Consider the following 19,425-nt stretch of genomic DNA (forward strand, 5'->3'; position numbering starts at 1 on the left):
AATTTTTTTTTTAATTATCAAATAGACAGCTAATGTCTGATTACTTATGAATACCTAAATAAAACATGTGGGAAAAAAAAGATTACTGTTTTTCAACAACCTCTCTTCCTCACATTTAAAACTGTGAAGACTTCAGTATAGGGAAGACTTGTAGTAAACTAGAAAAATATAATATCAAAATTGAATGGATCATAGATAGCTAATTCCTCACTTTTGACAAAGAGAATGAGGTTCAAAGTTGTAAGACTATTGCCCAAAGTAAATTAGCTTATTAAATGGCAGAATGAGGATAAGAAAAAAGATTCCTAATGCCCTAGTGCAATAGTTCTGCTTTTCCAGCACACTATATTAGCAGAATAAAACAAAATAATTCCTCAATTTCTCAGTAGGGTTTTGTAAGATATGATATGTCCAATTATGCGCTAATGTTGCAGACATAGCTGTTCAAGTCAAATGAATCTGTGCAGAGAGCTAACTAATAACCAAGGTATAAAAACGTTACTCACTTTGTCCAAAAGTTTCTTTGTTTCTTTAGTCAGATCATCATGAGAAAATTTACAGTTGTCTCCTTGGTAACATTTTGCTCCAGTATGATAGAACTTGCATGGAAATTCATGTAAATAAAAACATTAAGGAACAGGCCAAAAATAACTGTGCTGAATTGATAAGACTGTATTAGTATTGAATTTTTTATAATCATATTAGATAAAATTATTTTTTAATTTTATTAAGAATATATATTGTAATTATGCAGCAAAACACTCCAAAAAGTTTTAAAAATCTATCTCACTCGATTAAAACTAGAAAACTATCTTTGAAAATAAAAAATATTTATAGGGTTATGGCAAATACTACAGTATTTTAATTATGCAAGCTTTTACTTTCCACAATAAAATATCATGGAGAACAAATACATTTTTGCAAGAGCTCATTTCTATGAAGAAAATAAAGGGGTCTGATATGCCATGTTAAAGTTAAATATAAAAAAAAAAGAAAATTACAGATCAATTACACTAAAGATTTTTTGAGACAAACATCTAAAGGAAATATTGAGAAGTATAGTGAAAAACACCATTCTTAGGTGGTTTTTGCTCAGATGGGTGGTTTTAGGAAATTTATTAGTATAGTTATAATACTGATAAGATAAAGGGCAGAAAATCACATGATCATCTTGGCATATGCAAAAGGCAACTGATAAAATTAAAAATCCTTTTCTGATTTTAAAAAACTTGGTAAAATGAAGAATATAATACATTGAAAGCTGCGAGAGTCAGAGCCTGTGTAAGGCAGAAACCTGTTAGAGAAGCAAAATTCAAATATTTTCCACCAAAACGAGCAACAGGACAATGATAAGACTGCACCCTGTCAAAGGCGGAAAACTTGCGAGACCCAGAAAAACAAGGCAGTCCCGTCAAGTTCCGGCTCTCACAGGTCACTGTATTTCCTTAACTGGATGTTTAAAGACAATCTATCTTGAAAGTACAATCACAAGCTAAAGCCAAAGGGGCACTATCATTAAAAGACGTTTTATGTTTACCACAATGGCTGTTATTTAACGTTATCCTGGAAATGTAACCAATACAATTAAAATTAAGTAGAAGGTATAAATATTGTGAATTAAATAAAAATTATCACTATCTGTTAATGGCATGACCACGCAGAAAAAAAAAAAAAAAAACGTAAGAATAGACTTAAAAGCTTTTAGAAACAGAGTTCAGCAAGTTCAGTAAGGTGCCTAGTTTCCAAAGAAATACAGCTAAACCTGCAAAAGTTTTTATTTTTCTCGAGTAGGTCAAAATTATTATAAGATTCCTCAGGGGGTGGGGTGGGAATGTGAAAAAAGAAGGAAGGCATATTTGCCCTTGCCCTCCTGACAGCAAACACACCACGAGAGAGGGGACCAGCCACACGGCACGGCAGACAACAGCAGCACAAAAGCAGAACTGTGCATACAGGAAAAGTCAGGCTCTCATAAAGGCAGCATCTTAAATCAGTGATGATGAGACAATGAGTTAACCATTTGGAAAATAAGACCCTTACTGCACATTATACAGTAAAATAGAACCCATATGAATTAAAGATACAAATGTTAAGTAAAAAAATACAAGCTTCACAATCATTAGAGATCATTAAAAAAATTATGTATATAAGTATATACACATACATAATCAAAACCAAAAACCAAACCCATTGCCTTCAAGTCATTTTGACTCATAGCAACCCTACAGGACAGAGTAGAACTACCCCATAGGGTTTCTAAGGAGCGATTGGTGGATTCGAACTGCTGACCTTTTGGTTAGCAGCCAAGCTCTTAACCACTGCGCCACCATGGCTCCATACACATATATACATCCATTCAAATGCATACCTTAGCACAGAGAACAGTATGAAAGACTTTATGCCTTATTATTAGCATAACTCATCCCTGGAGGATGGGATTACTTAGGATTCAAAAAAAAAAAAAGTAATCTTCAAAGTAGAGAGAATAATAAAATGAACTCCCTCATGCTGACCATGTAGGTTCAACAATCTTCATCATTTAGGCAATTCTGTGAAATCTACACTCCTATACTTCCTTCATGAGTCTCCCTCCAAACACTGGAGTGTTTTAAGCGTATTTCAAATATATTTTATCTGTAAATATTTAAGATTCTATTTCAAACAAAGAATATATTTTTTAACAACCTTATTAAAAATCTAACATAATCAATGAACTAATTTAATCTAATATCCACCAACATACAAATTTTCAGGCTATTTTTAAAAAATGTCCTTTTATGATTGCTTTATTCAAATCAGGATCCAAACATGATCCACAGATTGTGTCTACTACATTTTTACACAAATAATACACGCCTTCTATGTTTGCCAACCACATCCTCTTCCCACAAGGTATGTTCGTAAGCTCACTATGCTAATTTTTTTACAGCAACATGTACAAAAATTGGCATGGCGGCACTTAAGGAACACCTCACCCAGGGAGGCTGCCGTTGGCAAACAAACGTAAAAGGCATGTGTTATTTGCATAAAAATAAGGTAGTTAATATATCTCACAGGTTTCTTTTATCTCTCTCTAGAAGCTTCCCCCCCCCCTTTATTTTTGTATCATTTGTTAAAGAAAACACATCATTTGCTCTCTTGACTGGAATTTGGTTAACCGTACCTCTGTGATATCCTGTATCTCCTGTAATTTTTTTATGATGTTCTATATATCCTGTTAGGTCCCCGGGTGGGGCAAATGGTTTGCACTGGACTTTATTAATGACAAGGTTGGCAGTTCAAACACACCCAGTGGTGCCACAGAAGAAAGGCCCGAAATCTGCTTCCACAAAATTACAGCCAAGAAGACCCTATGGAGTGCAGTTCTACTCTAATGCATGGGGTCACCATGAGCTGAACTGACTCTACTGCAAAGGGTTTTGTTTTGTTGTGTTGTTTTATCGCCTGTATCTCCTATATTCTGGTAATCAGATCTAGAAGTTTGGTCAGATTCAAATTCCCATTTCTGTTAATACTACTTCATAGATGGTGTTGACATACTCCCAATTGCATCATATCAGGAGGCACTTAATGTCTGCTTGCTTCCCTTTCAGAGCTTGAGTGGCACACTATTTAAGAGATCAGCTGCTAATCAAAAGGTTGGTAGTTCAAATCCACCAGCTGGTCCTTGGAAATTCTATGAGGCAGTTCTATTCTGTCCCATAGGATCGCTGTGAGTCAGAATTGACTCGATGGCAACAAGTTTGGGTTTTTTGGTTCCTCTTTCAGTGATGTTAAGGCAGATCAGTTGGTTCAGGTCTAGCAGGCCTAATCCACCCATTGTAAGGTTCCTCCTCAACTTTTCACTTAGTGATTTTAGCAGCCATCAACAATCACTGCCTAGATCCATTAAGTAGAGTTTGCAAAATGGTGGGGCTATTAGGTCAAAGGGTAAATACATGTGTAATTTTGCAAGACACAGCCAAATTTCCCTCCATCACGGTATATCATTTTTGCAATCCCACCAATGAGGTATGAGGATGTCTATTTTCCCACAGCGTTGTCAACAAACTTTACTGTCAGTTTTTTTCGTTAAGTCTGATAGCTGCAAATGGCATCTCAGTGTAGCTTAATCCACTTTCCTCTTATGAATGTGATCATCTTTTCATATGTTTCTGGGACATTTTCATTTCTTTTTCTATAAACTATATCTCTTGCTCTATTTTTTTTCTCAATATTTAGGAACTCATGTATTTAGGATATTACCTGTCTGTGTAAGTTATATAAGTTGAGAACAATTGTCTTCACTTTAATATTTATATTTTTACTTTGCTTAAGTCATATTTTTTGTTATGCAAATTACAAATTTATGCAATCAAATTTTCAGTCTCTTCCCTTATTGCTTCTGGATTTTGAGCCATAGTTAGGAAAGTGTTCCAGTTTCCTGAGTTATAAGGAAATTCATTCACACATCTCTCTGGTATCTGCATGGTCTAATTAACCACTGCACCACCAGCTCTCCAAATTTTTTACACTTAGTCCTATGATAACAGATTTTTCACTTTCTATGATATTTAGTTCCTTAAAAAAAGAATTGTTGTAAAGGTGACAAAATTATTTCAAAATTTATCTGGAAAAACACAAGAGAAATTACAGGAAATTAAAAAAAAAGACTAGTGAGCAAAGCTGCTCTACCAGATACCACTGTACTGTTGAGGTAGAAACAATTAAAGCAAAGCAACACAGACACGAGGGCAAGTAGATCCACGGAGTCAAACAGAAAGCCTAGGGTACGGGGAGCCATATACATAAACACTCTGTGCTGTGTATGATAAGATAGAATTTCAAATGCATGGGGAAAGGCTCCATTATTCAGAAATGGTAGTGAGTAAACCAGCGAGATATCTGGGGGGAAATTAACATAGAAAGATTCAGAATATATTATTTAAAAACAAAATAATAACAGCACCACAACAACAGATATAATGAAATTGCAATTTTGGGTGGGGGCAGGGGTACAATTTAAATGTATAGATTTCCGAGGGGAAAAGTAAGGAAGAATATATGGTGTTTATCATTGAGTGGTAAGATCTGACGAGACTTTGATTTTATAATTTTCAACAATGATCATTTATTACCTATGAAGCTACGTAAAATAAGTCACAGAGTAAGTATTTTGCCAAGTCTTCCCTCAGGAAGCACAGCCTCTTGAAATATTTTAAGCTAATTATATTAAATATAAAGTACCCTTACTTCTTATAATTTTTTTTTTCCCCAAAGGGAAGTTACTTCATTTTCCCTATAGAATAAAATTCAGTTTGCCCTTTTGAAGTACAAGATTTTTTAGGCTGGGTTTATATAATACGGTATTTTAAATTTAAAACCAAACTAGGCTTTCTAGATAGTATTTATGATTTTTTAAAACCTCAATGATGTTTAAAAAACATCAATACTCAATATTCTGGAAACATATATTTTAATAAAGGATATTATGCATATAAATGCAGTTTTCTCCTTTGGTACAATATCCTTGTAAATAAAATTTGCAGACCTCTTTTCTCTTCTCCAACTCGGCATCATGATCAAATTTACATTGATCTCCCTGTTCACAGAAGAAAAGGAAAGAAATAAAGAAACAAAGAAAAAAGAAAAACAATCAAATTGAATCTTCTCCCTGGTGTGTCACAGCAGAACACTGTCATATCTCCAGTCTTTCAGTATCGAGTTAGCAATTCAACCATCCCTTAGAATTCTCACCCAGGACAGTGGATCTGGCTGAGGGCCCATGCGCAGAGGCAGCATGGTGCGGCGGTGAAGGGCATGGCCTAGAAGACACTGCCTGTGTTCCACCAGCACTCATCATTTCTAGATGACATTCTGTGGGAACATTATTTAACCTTGGTGTTTCATGTCAAATGGGGATAACAACAGCAACTACTTCATAGCGTTGCTGCAAGGATTGAATCATTTAATATTAATGATCCACTTATAATATCTGCCATACAGTCAGCATTATATATCTGTCAAATAAAATCTGATTTCAACAAATTTTATCATTGTCCCAGAATATAAGAATAAAATAACTGAGCCCAATGTACAGTATTTCCATGCAAGATACATTTTGAAGAACCAGTTTCTTTGAAACTATGAGACACAAAAAAATTAATCCCCCAAATAAGATTTCAAATTTTAATGAGTATTTTGAAAATTAAAATCATTTGCTACTCCAATAAGTTTACCTTAATACATCTCCCCTCCAGAAAGTATTTGCAGATTTGTTTTCCTTTGTGTTCCACTGTATGCTGATTAATAAATTCCTGTGTCATAACCTTCCATTTTTTCCCTGGTTTACTATTCTGTAAGAAAAACATTCATTTGAATGCTACATAGGAAATATTAATAGGTATTAAGATTTATATGCATATGGATCTTGAAAGTAATACAAAGTGAATATTAAAAGTGATCAAGACTAGACACTTTGATCCTCTTATCTGGAGAGAGATATACTTTTAGTAATCTGCTTATTGCTATTAGTGACTGCAAAGAACCCTACTTCTTTCTATTTTAATGGAGATGCATAATATTCTACACATCTAAAAACCAAAGGTTGGTCAAAAACACTATGAAATATTTAGGTGGTAGAATATTATGCACTCATTAAAATAGCATGTGGTGAAACGACTATTTTGGAACATAAGAAAATGTTAACAATATGTTACTATGTGAAAAACAAATATTTTAAAATATATAAGGAAGAGGAAATGAAGGGTGGCATAGTGGTTAAGTGCTATGGCTGCTAACCAAGAGGTCAGCAGTTCAAATCTGCCAGGTGCTCCTGGGAAGCTCTATGGGGCAGTTCTACTCTGTCCTACGGGGTCGCTATGAGTCAGAATCCTCACAACTGGACCAATGAGCAGCTTCATGATAAACGGAGAAAAGACTGAAGTTGTCGAGGATTTCATTTTACTTGGATCCACAATCAACAGCCATGGAAGCAGCAGTCAAGAAATCAAAAGACGCGTTGCGTTGGGTAAATCTGCTGCAAAGGACCTCTTGAAAATGTTGAAGAGCAAAGATGTCACCTTGAAGACTAAGGTGTGCCTGACCCAAGCCATGGTATTTTCAATTGCATCATATGCATGTGAAAGCTGGACAATGAATAAGGAAGACCGAAGAAGAGTTGACACCTTTGAATTGTGGTGTTGGCGGAGAATATTGAATATACCATGGACTGTCAAAAGAACAAACAAATCTGTCTTGGAAGAAGTGAGGCCAGAATGCTCCTTAGAGGCAAGGATGGCGAGACTGCGTCTTACATACTTTGGACATGTTGTCAGGAAGGATCAGTCCCTGTAGAAGGACATCATGCTTGGCAGAGTACAAGGTCAGCGGAAAAGAGGAAGACCCTCAACTAGGTGGATTGACACAGTGGCTGCAACAATGAGCTCAAGCGTAACAACGATTATAAGGATGGTGCAGGACCGGGCAGTGTTTTGTTCTGTTGTGCACAGGGTTGCTATGAGTCAGAACCGACTCAAAGGCACCTAACAACAACAACAACAGGAAAAGAATATACATTTACAGAAAATTTAATAGCTACTATAAAGATTGAAGAAATTTAAGAGTTTTGTGGCCAATAGAATGTATAAGTATTTAAAATCCAGCACAAGTTTTTTTGTTCTGTGACTACATTTGAGTTTTCAAGAAAATTAGCATGGACGTGAAGGTATCCCTGGACTTACTTGGCGTTTGGGGGATCTAACAGTCCCTGAAAGGTCCCTAGGCGGCCCAAGGTTTTGCATTTGACTGCTAACTTAAAGGTTGGTGGTTTGAACCCACCCAGCTGTACAAGGGAAGAAAAGGCCTGGTGATCTGCTTCTGCAAAGATTATAGCCAAGAATACTATGGGGCAGTTCCACTCTGTACCACATGGGGTCAACTCGATGGCAATAACAACAACATAGACTCTGAAAGGTCTAGGGTGGAAATGGATACATGTTGGCCATTCTAGTGTGGACCGCATGCTCACTCTACTCTGGATGCGCTTCCTCCAGACCACTCCTGAACATGAGTTGCTCTGGCGCTCTCCTGGTTTTTTCTGGAATCATAAGAAGCAATACCTCTCCTGACAACTAGTAAACTGACACAGTTCATAATATATTTTAATCATGATAAACAAAAGGAAAAATATTCTAAATCTGATGAATGCAAAAGACAGTTTTATCTGATTTTCTATTACATGATAAAGAATCTTTTCGTTGCACCTGAGATTTGCAGACATCTAAAGCGTTAGTGCTTTGAGAGGCCGTTTAAGTCATTTTCACTATGCCCTCATTTTACAGATTAAGGAATTGAAACTCAGAGACAAATAGTAACTTCCTCAAAGTCATGCTTTCTTGGAAGCTAGTTTTTTCAGCTAAGTATTGGGTATAGGAGAAGGCTTACTTAGAAAGTGTTCCTATTAGAATGGTCTAGGGAAAGCAGAACATTCTAGAGGTCTACTGGTGTCTAAAAAGATGGAGAGGAAGGATATAACCACCCAGAAATTCCAAGTCAATGTTTCTAAAGCTGCTCTTCCATGGAAGAGTGAGTGGCTCAGTGAATGTTTATAGGTTATGTTGGCAAAAAAAGAGTTCACAGACAAATAAGTTTGGAAAATGATGGAACAAATAAAGCAAAATAGGTTTGTTTATGCCTAACCTTCTCAGCACCTTTAATATGTTAATGTCAACTGAGAATCCCCAAGAGCAGATTAACACGTGCTGGGTTTCACAAATATACTGGGGCTTGAAATAAATTTTTTAGGTCACGCGTATTAACATCTTCCTAAACAGTATACTAAGCAATACACATTAAGAGATCTTTGCCTATAATCTTTAAACTCAGAGACCAGAGAAACAAGAATTTTCAAATAATAGTACAGGTTTCACTCAAGGTTGCAACTTCTAACACGGGCTTGCTCTGTGTAATCAGATCAAACCCTACCGGAACAGCGGCAGAATGCAGGCATTGGACTACTCTGGAGAGTCGCTGCAAGTTTGAAATGTCTATGTTCAGAATTCAATTCAATTCAGCACATATTTATTCAATATCTACTACATGCATGGCATCTGAGTTCATCTTTCCAACCATTTATATCCACTTTTCTTCTCTTTCAATGCTTTCAGTTCTAATAACTAAGCTTTTTTTTTTTAATCGACCACCACCTCCCTTCTCGGCCCCCTTATTGAGCTGTTAGGTTTTACTGCCATTTGCACCTGGGGAAGATGACGCCTGGAAAAGAAAAACACAGCCAAGAACTAGTAGAGCATATATTTTTGCTTTTAAAAATATCTATTTTATTTTGAGATAGCCTAAATTTACACCTGGGTACTAGTATCGTGACCAATTAAAATAAAAATTTTAATTCTATACTCATTTAATCTGAGACAGAAATTTTTCATTTCAATGCCTTCTTTGCAACCAAATAGATTAAAAGATGGAAAAGCTCCTCTTTTCCTCGGTACCTCTTGAAAGTCATCCACTCCTGAAAAAACATTAGGGCCTTTATTAGATCTTCCCCCACGGTCTTTGCGTTTGATTTTCTTCTGCAAACCACGTCCACAACCAACGGCATAACTTTTAACCCTCTGTTCGATCCCTAAAAAAAGTTAAAATATGCTTGAAATATTATAGAAAAACAGCACACCTTCAATCTATTAGTTTACAAGAACAGCTTATTTTAATTAGTCTATAATGTAAAAAAAAAAAAAATTTACAGTGCATTCCTTTTTTCCACTAGATTCAATGAAAAAAATTAATTAAATCTTTACATTTCACTTACTGGGTTATTGCTTCTTGTCCCTCTGTTTATTAAGGGATGCAAACAACACAAGGAAAGCAAAAACAAAACAAGTATACACACGGCTAAAGAAGTCAAATCTCCTAGTTTCATTCTTTTCAATTTTCCTTAGAATAAGATCACTGATTAGGTCCCAAAGGTTTCCTGTTTTTAAGAGAATTACATATCGTATTCATTTTTAAGGAAGACATTATAGGTATTAGTGGTTAATCTGCAGCAAATCAAGTTCCTATTGAAAATATACACATACATATCTCCAAGTAAAAATTGTATTCATCTTTAGCTTCTGAAAAACTTGGTATTTAAAAGCATCTAAGAAGATACCAAGTTACAAAAATTACATTAGGGCAGTAAGTTACAGTACAATTTGTTTTTTTCATTTACCAAAGTTATATTGAACTAGTAAGTTTTCTAATGCCCTTAAAACTTGTCAAACTTGACTGACCCAAAACTTTCCTGGGTTACACTACTATGTAAAGAAAGGCCAATCTGTACTGTGTTCTTTAACTTTAAAAACTGTTGATAAAAGTCAATCTATATTTTTATTCTAAGATGCTTAAATTGATTTAGTATGGTTATAACTATATGGAGAAATGTTTGGGGAAAATACCAAAAAAAACCCAAACCTTTTGCCATTGCGTCGATTCCAACTCATAGTGACCCTATAGGACAGAGTAAAACTGCCCCACTGGGTTTCCAAGGCTATAAATCTTTATGGAAGCAGACCGCCACATCTTCCTCCCAGGAAGCAGCTGGCAGGCTCAAACTGCCAACCTTCTAGTTAGCAGCTGAATACTTAACCACTGTGCCACCAGAGCTCTTTTTTGGGGGAAATAGGAAGGAGTAAATTATCCCAAAATAAGAGTGACAGAATTTCACTTATGGACTAAAATTGATTTGATGAGGCTCACTGGTTAGGATCTCATATGACTATATACTCTCATTGATGGAGAACTTTCTTGGATCATTTTTTATTAAACAAATAAAAGTAAACTTGATAGCATTCTTCAGCTGAAAAATATTTTATAAAAGATTGAGACTTTAAACAATCTAGAACAGCATCAACATCACCTAGGACCTTGTTAGAAATGAAAATTATTGGTCCCTGCCTCGACCAGAATCAGAAACTCCGGGGGTATGTCCAGCAATCTGTGTCTTAACAAGCTCTCCAGTTGATTCTCATGCACACTAAAGTTAGAGAATCACTGGTCAAGGGAGAATTGCTTTGACAGCTTACACTCAACTAATTAAACATACATACATACACAAAAAGAAAGAATTCTGTTTCAACTAGAAAGAAGATGAAGAAATACGAGAGCAAAAGTACCAGCAAAGGCAACTGAAATAAAGAGGCAACTTAAAAAAGAGAAATATAAACAGCCAATAAACAAAGGAAAAAATGTTTCAAAGTAATTACAGTTTTAAAAAATAATATACCAGTTCTCCCCTTCAAATAATAATAAAGCTCTGTGTTAGGCAGATTTGGAGAAACTGGCATTTTCATATAATGGTGGGGTGAACTGGTATATCACCTTTTTGCGTATCAACTTGGTATATGGATCAAAAACCATATGTGGCTATGTCTTTTGATCCAGCAATTCTACTCTTCAGAATTTATTCTTAAGGAAAAATGTATTCCAGGATGTCTTCTGAGATATTTATAAAGATGTTTATTCCAAGGTTAATTATACAATTAAAACAAACTATGGGTAACGTAAATGTCAAATAATTACAACCAACAAGCCCAACAATTTGTTAGACAAATTATGGTATATCTATTTAACCTAATACAATGGAGATATTAGAAACTATTCATTAACTTAAGAATGACTGAGCTATAATTCAGAATCAATAGGAAAATAAATTATAACAGTACATACAGTTTTTTTGTTAAAAATAATGATCAGAAAAATTCAAGAAGAAGGTAAGCCAAACATATTAACAGTAATTATTTCTGAGTTGTAGGGATTCCAATTATCTGTTTTTTGCTCCCTCCTCCCCCCGCCAGTTTTCTGCATTGACCCATGTATTACTTCCATAATTCAGGGAAAAAAACAAATGTGAAAATAAAATATGATATGCAATCCTTTAAAGGAACAAACAAGGAAGTGCTTGAAAGGAAAAGCTTCCAGTGAGAAGGGGTGAGCTGGTCCTCTCTACACACGGATGATCCTGGACACCACCACATCTAGACTCCAGGAACAAACCCACTGATTACTACAGCATAACGTGTAGATAGATAAATTTACTTTCCCTTAGTTTAGCTAAGACTAGGTTCACATTTTTCAAAAGAGTTTTGCTAAGAAATCAAGAAAAAACAAATAAAGCCATAGAAATAACAGTTTATTCATAACTGGTTCCTTTATTCAAAGATAATTAAACAACAGTTACGTAAGAGTGTGGCTGCTCAGTATTTCACCTCGGCCTCACCGTGGCTCCATTTGCTTGGTGTAGACATACTGAGTAGCCAATTCTTAAGGCTGATTTGAGCCTTACATGCTCTACAGCTTCTTCACTCTTGTCACCAGCTAGCATCTTGCCCTGTTGTCTCCAGGGACCGTATGTCTCAATATGGCAGGTGAATAGGTGATTGCTCCAGAAATTCCTTGAAATTATATTCTTATTTCCAATTGTTCCTAGTCCTATGTACGTTTCTATAGCAAAGATAATCGCCATATTTAAAACCTAACAGAAGAATGGCTCCCCAGAATTTTGTCCTTATAGATATAACATATAAAGTAATGCATAGAGTAACAGAGACAACTGCAAAAGAAAAGTTGTTTTCCAGGATGCTGACATCATAGGATAAAAAAAAAAAAACAAAAAAACTCATTGCCGTTGAGTCAATTCCAACTTATAGCAACCCTACAGAATAGGGAAGGAAAAAACATAAACAGGAAAGATATATTATAGTTTGATATACTTTTAAAATATTAGTATATCTTTCTAATTAAAATACTAAGCTATTGTGAAGATGGAAATATTTGTAGACTTTTGTCCTCAAGGTCTGCAAAATAAAGGAAAACAAATTCAGGTATCACAAAAATAAGCTGATTTTGAGAATGGGCTAATAAGGCTCTAAACTTTTTCTCCATAGCTACCTGTTTTACTAAGGGTCTCATAATCTAAAATCGACTGCTGACTTCAAACTTACCTTGCTGGAATCCTTTCATTCTCTGTTTTTTTCCTGTTTCTTTAGAAAATGATGATCCTAAAGCAGTACTTGAGATTTCTTTAGCTTGTCTGTATTGTTTCAGTTGCTTAACAAAATCTTCCTCTGTTTCCTGATTGTAGTTACCGAAGTTGTCATCACTGTAGGTACTGTATTCATCATAGTCTTTATTTTTATATTTTTTATTATGTTGACCTTTCTGTGATGTCATGTAGCTTCCTGATATATGTCCACTCTAAGTGAAAATGGACAATCATTATCAGGACTTTTCACTTACATATAGCAGTCGATAGTAACACAGGGCATCTTTTTGGCCCAGAAAGTTGGAAGAAAGAAGGGCAAAAAGCTAGTTATTAGTTCTGCCTCTCCATTAGTATTTATCTACAACACTATTAAAACTGGGTTCAAAACCTAAATGCTTCTCTGACATTATTAAATATTTTAATGTTCATGCTTTAGCTTTTCTATGTTGCATGTCAGCATCTATACATTACACATAATAATACTTAAAAATCCACATAATCATGTGTGAATTCCTTCTGCACGATAATAAAAAGGCCTTTTGAAAGTAAAGAAAAGACAGCAGAATAGCTTTGGGGGTGGTGGGGTAGAAAACTATATATGTTCTCCTAAACCTTGAAGATTTCAAAATAAAACGTTTAAGCAAATTATGTTTAATTAAAAAAACTATATATGTGGAAAATTTTGTAAAAAGAAAATGTTTACATATGAAGTCTAACAGAAAAAGTAGAGCTTAACCTAACAGTGAAAAACATCAGGTGAATAGATTGCTCATTAGAAACTGTTTAATACAATATACATTATTAATTTTATTGCTTCTGTACTAAAGAATATGAAAACAACAACAAAAAAATACACTTTAGTCCTAGAAGTTGACTGAATGACAGTATTCAGGTCTATCTCTATTTACTAAAATATTTTTATTAGTTCTATCATGTCCTCTGTCATTTCTTTTATAATAAAGTAAGAAAAAATTGCACATAATTACAAGTTGAGGATCTAGAACAGCTCAGACCATGACTCATTTCAGTTTACTGCATTTTAAGTGTGATATAATAATACTGCCCTGGAAAAATATCTCCCTGAGACTGTGTTTAATAAAATACAGAAAGATATTCAGATCTTTATGAATTATGAAATACAGAAAAAAATACATAAACTGTCAAGAAAATCAATTAGCCTATCAATTGTAAATTTTAAAGACACTGTCTCTTTTCTGACTTGTTCTAAGCAGAACTGTTTAAGGTTTATAAGCTCTTATTTGTTGTCTAGCACTTCAAAAATTCTGAAGAAGGAGATTTACAATTGTAGCCAAAAGGCTGTATTTCTGATATTTCTTAAAAGCTACTATTAAAGTAAAACAAAACAAAAAAATTGCTTAGATTAATTTAATTATTAACTAAAATAGTAAAATGGTGCTTACATCTCCATTATGTTATAAAAATGTTATTATATTATTGCTTCATGTTATATTTCAATGCTCTATGATTAAAAATTACTCTGTTAATGGGCAAGTTTAAATTTGTCTCTGGCGATTTAGATGCTTGTCATAAAAGTTTTTAATCCTCCATATTAATTTCCCACAGCCTTTACAAAAAAAACTCCATATTCCTACCTTTTAAAATAGATTTACCCTTAAACTTTCAATGTATCTCCTCCTTAGCTTCCCCAAGCTGAAAATATTCCCAGTAGCCTCCTGAGATAGGTAAGCATTCCATCCCAGGACTCCTCAGGAAAAAAATCTTCCGGAGACTTTGGCATAAGGATCGGAGTGCCACCTGCCTGTGTGCTGAGAGCAGGACCATCTGGGCTGAAAGGGCTACTGTCCAGGAAGCACTGAGTGGATGGATGTAGGGGTAGGGGCGAGCCCCAGTGCTCCAGGAGAACACCTCCTACATTCTACTTGCTCAGCGTTGGAGTTAACAAAACGCACTCATCAATAAGGGTCTAACAAGTATTTTTTTCAAGCCCTATTGAGAGGACATAAAAGAAATAAAAAAGACTGTAAATTCTACCAGAAGATATAATTTCTCCGATTGTCTCGCTGAATGATTATTAGGCCAGGTACACTGCTAGGATGTCTATGAGGGCAGATCTGGTTTCTGTAAAACAGAAATTGGCCCCCTGGTAATTAAGGGAAAATATGAAATACAGAAACAGGAGGCCCTGACCATGATGAGGAAAAGGGAATTATATTAAGTCCTCTAATTTAACTGCTAGGTTTTAATTCTATCTTCTACCTTTGGTCTGGAATTGTGTAAGTTATTTAATGGATTCTTATTATCCAAGAAAATGTAAATTTTTGGATGTACTTGAATTGGCTCGATGGCAGTAGGTTTGGTTTTTGGTTTTTTAGGGATTTTCTAATTCTCAGTGAGTCCACTCTAAAATATACATGGAGGAAACAGTACTGAACTTTCTCTTCTCATAATGGTAGTCAAGGTAATTCAAACTTACCCCTAGAAAAGCAGAAAAGATAGAAAAAATATTTTTAAAAATCCGCTTTAAGACATCAGAGAGATAACAAATTAGTGCAGGATTACTGGCCCCATATCCACCAAGCAGACGCAAATCCCGAGAAGTGAGCAGCATCTGGAGATGCTTTTGCTCTGAGAGTATCAGCCCATCATGAAGAATCAGCTGAAAAGGTGAACAGCACTTTTGACTATCCCTTCAACCTACAGAAACAAAAGGCGGAGGCCAGAGTCTGGTAGGACTGGAAGCCCTAGTAACCTCCATCCCTCAATTTTGGGGGAATCTCAAAGCATGAATCAGGGGCTGCAGCCCAGTTTTAGGTTCATAGTCTAATCTGGGGTGGTCCAGAAGTCTCAAATCCTGAAACTGTAATAAAATTTGGTCCCCAGGACCATGGTCAATTGGCAAAATAATTCTATTATGAAAACATTCTGCATCTCACTTTGAAATGTGGCATCTGGGGTCTTAAATGCTAACAAGCGGCCATCTAAGATGCATCAATTGGTCTCAACCCACCTGGAGCAAAGGAGAATGAAGAACACCAAGGTCACACGATAACTATGAGCCCAAGAGACAGAAAGGGCCACATGAACCAAAGCCTTACATCATCCTGAGACCAAAAGAACTATTTGGTGCCCGGCCACAACCGATGACTGCCCTGACAGGGAGCACAACAGAGAACCCGTGAGGGAGCAGGAGATCAGTGGGATGCAGACCCCAAATTCTCACAAAAAGACCATACTTAATGGTCTGACTGAGACTAGAGGAATCCCGGCGGTCATGGTCCCCAAACCTTCTGTTGGCACAGGACAGGAACCATTCCCGAAGACAACTCATCAGACATGGAAGGGACTGGACAGTGGGTAGGAGAGAGATGCTGATGAAGAGTGAGCTATTTGTATCAGGTGGACACTTGAGACTGTGTTGGCATCTCCTGTCTGGAGGGGGGATGGGAGGGTAGAGAGGGTTGGAAGCTGGCAAAATTGTCACGAAAGGAGAGACTGGAAGGGCTGACTCATTAGGGGGAGAGCAAGTGGGAGTATGCAGTAAGGTGTATATAAACTTATATGTGACAGTCTGACTTGATTTGTAAACGTTCACTTGAAGCTCAATAAAAATTAAAAAAAAAAAAAAATTTGGTCCCCAGGCATCTGTGGGATCAAGTGAAGATCCCCTCAAGAGCAAGCAAGTATCATCCTAGGCCTTGAATTATTTGTACAAAATGTATTATATTTTGGAATACAATGCTCAGTGCACACATGTGCAGATATACACACACACTCAAAATGGGCATATGAGAAGAAAACACCAGGAATGAAAGAGAGAGAGAAGAAAAAAAAAAGAGGAAGGGGAGGAGGAGATGAGGGAGCAAGGTGGGAAGGAGATGGGTGGGAGGGAGGAAGGGTAGGAGGGAAGAGGGTGAGAGGCAGGAGGGAAGGAGGGAAGGAGGGAGGAGGGAGGGAAGTGGGAGAGAGGCGGAAGGAAGAAAAAGATCGATAGATACCAGACTGAAACTCAGATCTACAGGAAAGAATGAAGAGCACTGGAAATGAAATGTGGACCAAAAAAATTTTTGGAGTTCTTTCAGTGACAGCTTTGAATCAAGAACTTATAAATCTAACTACTTGATATTTTCAAATGCCTTGTTATCTGGAATAGAAATACCCATTTGAACATCTTTTAATCCGTTGAAAGAGTCCCCAAATAATTTTTGACTATTTCTAAACAAATAAACCCAACTGCAAATGATGAAATTTATGAACCAGATTAATGCTTGCTGAATTGATCTGATTTGAAAATAATTCTAATGAATAGTTATAAAAATGTTCTGAAAAATGGCAGTACCATTGACCCCACATTGAATATATATAGATTCTAATATTTACTGAACTTGATAAAATTATTAACAAGACTATAATTCCTTTTCAATTTTTAAAAGAAGACATTTTAATAAAACTTCATTTATTCAGTGGTCACTTACTGAACAACCTCAAGTATAAAGAAAAAAACACCAAGTCAGAATTTAGAACTAACTGTAACGAACACAGTAATTTGGTTTCTAAATTTTCAAGAGATTACCAGGAAAAAGAAAAAAAAAAACCCGTTGCCATCGAGTCGATTCCGACTCATAGTGACCCTATAGGACAGAGTAGAACTGCCCTGTAGAGTTTCCAAGGAGTGCCCGGTGGATTTGAACTGCCAACCTTTAGGTTAGCAGCTGCAGCACTTAACCACTACGCCACCACGGTTTCCTCTCAAGAGATTAGAAACATCAAATTTGTAAAAGGAATAGGCAAACAAACTGGTAGAGGCACAGTGACAGACTGGCAGAAACCAGAGCTCAAAAAATCATTTCAAAAAGGTGCACATTGATCTGAACACTCCCCAGGGCTCTTCAGAGCATTAATATTTTTCTAGCAGAGAAAATAATTAACACTCACAATGAGGACTTTGTTCATACAATGTAATATATTTAAGAAAGACAAAGTGTATCATGTTGTTTTAAAATTATTTTTCAAAACACTTGAAATAGTTTTTGCACTTAAAGAGCTAAATGTCACCTTTTTTCAAAATTCAATACTATCTCATTTCCTAATAGTTCTGGACAGTGCTGTTATGTATCCTTCATTTTCCAAGATTTAAAATTTCTAGCATATGTCTTATAAAACATTATTTTCAAAATACCAGAAAGCAAAGGTATAAAACTGAAAGCTTCAATTTTCTCTTTAAAAAACAATACCTGAGGAAATGGAATGTCATAATCCCTGTAGAAACCAGTTCCTTTTTTACGGGAAATTTCCGTACGTTCAACATCTGAAGCAAGGCTGACGTCTGAACTATCATCACTAGATGGAGAATTATGCTAAAGGGAAAAAGCAAATACGTTACATTTACAAAAGGAAAAACATTCAACTAGTAACTAGATAGGCTTGTTTCTATCAGGGGTGCCAACTAGATTATAACAGATTATTAAATTCTTGCTCCAAAGGCCATCATCACACCAACTTCCCTAAGGTTTTCTGGGGAAAAGTCTATCTTCGCCTCTGCTCAGGGACTTGATGTCCTCATTTTCCTCATCATCCCTTTGGCCAAAGGACTTCAAACAGACATATTGCAACCCTATGTTCTAAATAGGAGCCCTGGTGGTGCAGTGCTTAAGCACTCAGCTGCTAATAGAAAGGTTGGTGGTTCAAACCCACAAACCGGTCCATGGGAGAAAGATGTGGCAGTCTGCTTCCATAAAGATTACCCTATGGGGCAGTTCTACTATGTCCTGTAGGGTCACTATGAGTTGGAATTGACTCAAAAGCAATGGGTTTGATTTTTTTGGTTTTTAGGTGCTCTAAATTAGATTTAAGTTAATCTCAAAGGAAGTAAAAACTGACTACCTCTCACCAGAAATGATCCTAGAACATGAGCAGAGTATATATTAGTTTATTTTTACCAAAAATTGCTTTAGATATCTGATTTAATTTCATAGCCTCCCTAAAGCTAAAAGGTACTGTCTTAGTCATCTAGTGCTGCCATAACAGAAATACCACAAGTGGATGGTTTTAACAAAGAGAAATTTATTTTCTCACAGTCTAGTAGCTTAAAAGTCCAAATTCAGAGTGTTGGGTCCAGGGGAAGGCTTTCTCTGTCAGCTCTGGAGGAAGGCTTCCCCTGGTCAAGGACCTTCTCAGGCACAGGGACCCCATGTCCAAAGGATGCACTCTTTTCCTGGTGCTGCTTTCTTGGTGGTATGAGGTCCCCAACTCTCTGCTTGCTTCCCTTCCTTTTATCTCTTGAGAGATAAAAGGTGGTTTAGGCCACACCCCAGGGAAACTCCCTTTACCTTGGATCAGGAAGGTGACCTGAGTGAGAGTGGTGTTAAAATCCCACCCTAATCCTCTCAACATAAAATTACGATCACAAAATGGAGGACAACCATACAATA

General features: G+C 36.0%; 1 protein-coding gene across 1 annotated transcript in view; it reads right to left on the bottom strand.

Annotated features, from left to right (window-relative positions):
• The window catches only part of ZC3H6 (zinc finger CCCH-type containing 6), a 73,296-nt gene that overhangs the window by 11,793 nt on the left and 42,078 nt on the right, over positions 1–19,425 (bottom strand). The window contains exons 3-8 of the mRNA XM_064268834.1: positions 18,229–18,351; positions 12,975–13,227; positions 9,486–9,619; positions 6,219–6,335; positions 5,468–5,581; positions 507–614 (exon numbers count right to left, since the gene is read on the bottom strand). Of these exons, the coding sequence (XP_064124904.1) occupies positions 507–614; positions 5,468–5,581; positions 6,219–6,335; positions 9,486–9,619; positions 12,975–13,227; positions 18,229–18,351 (849 nt within the window). The remainder of the gene's footprint in view (positions 1–506; positions 615–5,467; positions 5,582–6,218; positions 6,336–9,485; positions 9,620–12,974; positions 13,228–18,228; positions 18,352–19,425) is intronic.

This window comes from Loxodonta africana, chromosome 15 (assembly GCF_030014295.1).
Source record: "Loxodonta africana isolate mLoxAfr1 chromosome 15, mLoxAfr1.hap2, whole genome shotgun sequence".
Lineage (NCBI taxonomy): Eukaryota > Metazoa > Chordata > Mammalia > Proboscidea > Elephantidae > Loxodonta > Loxodonta africana.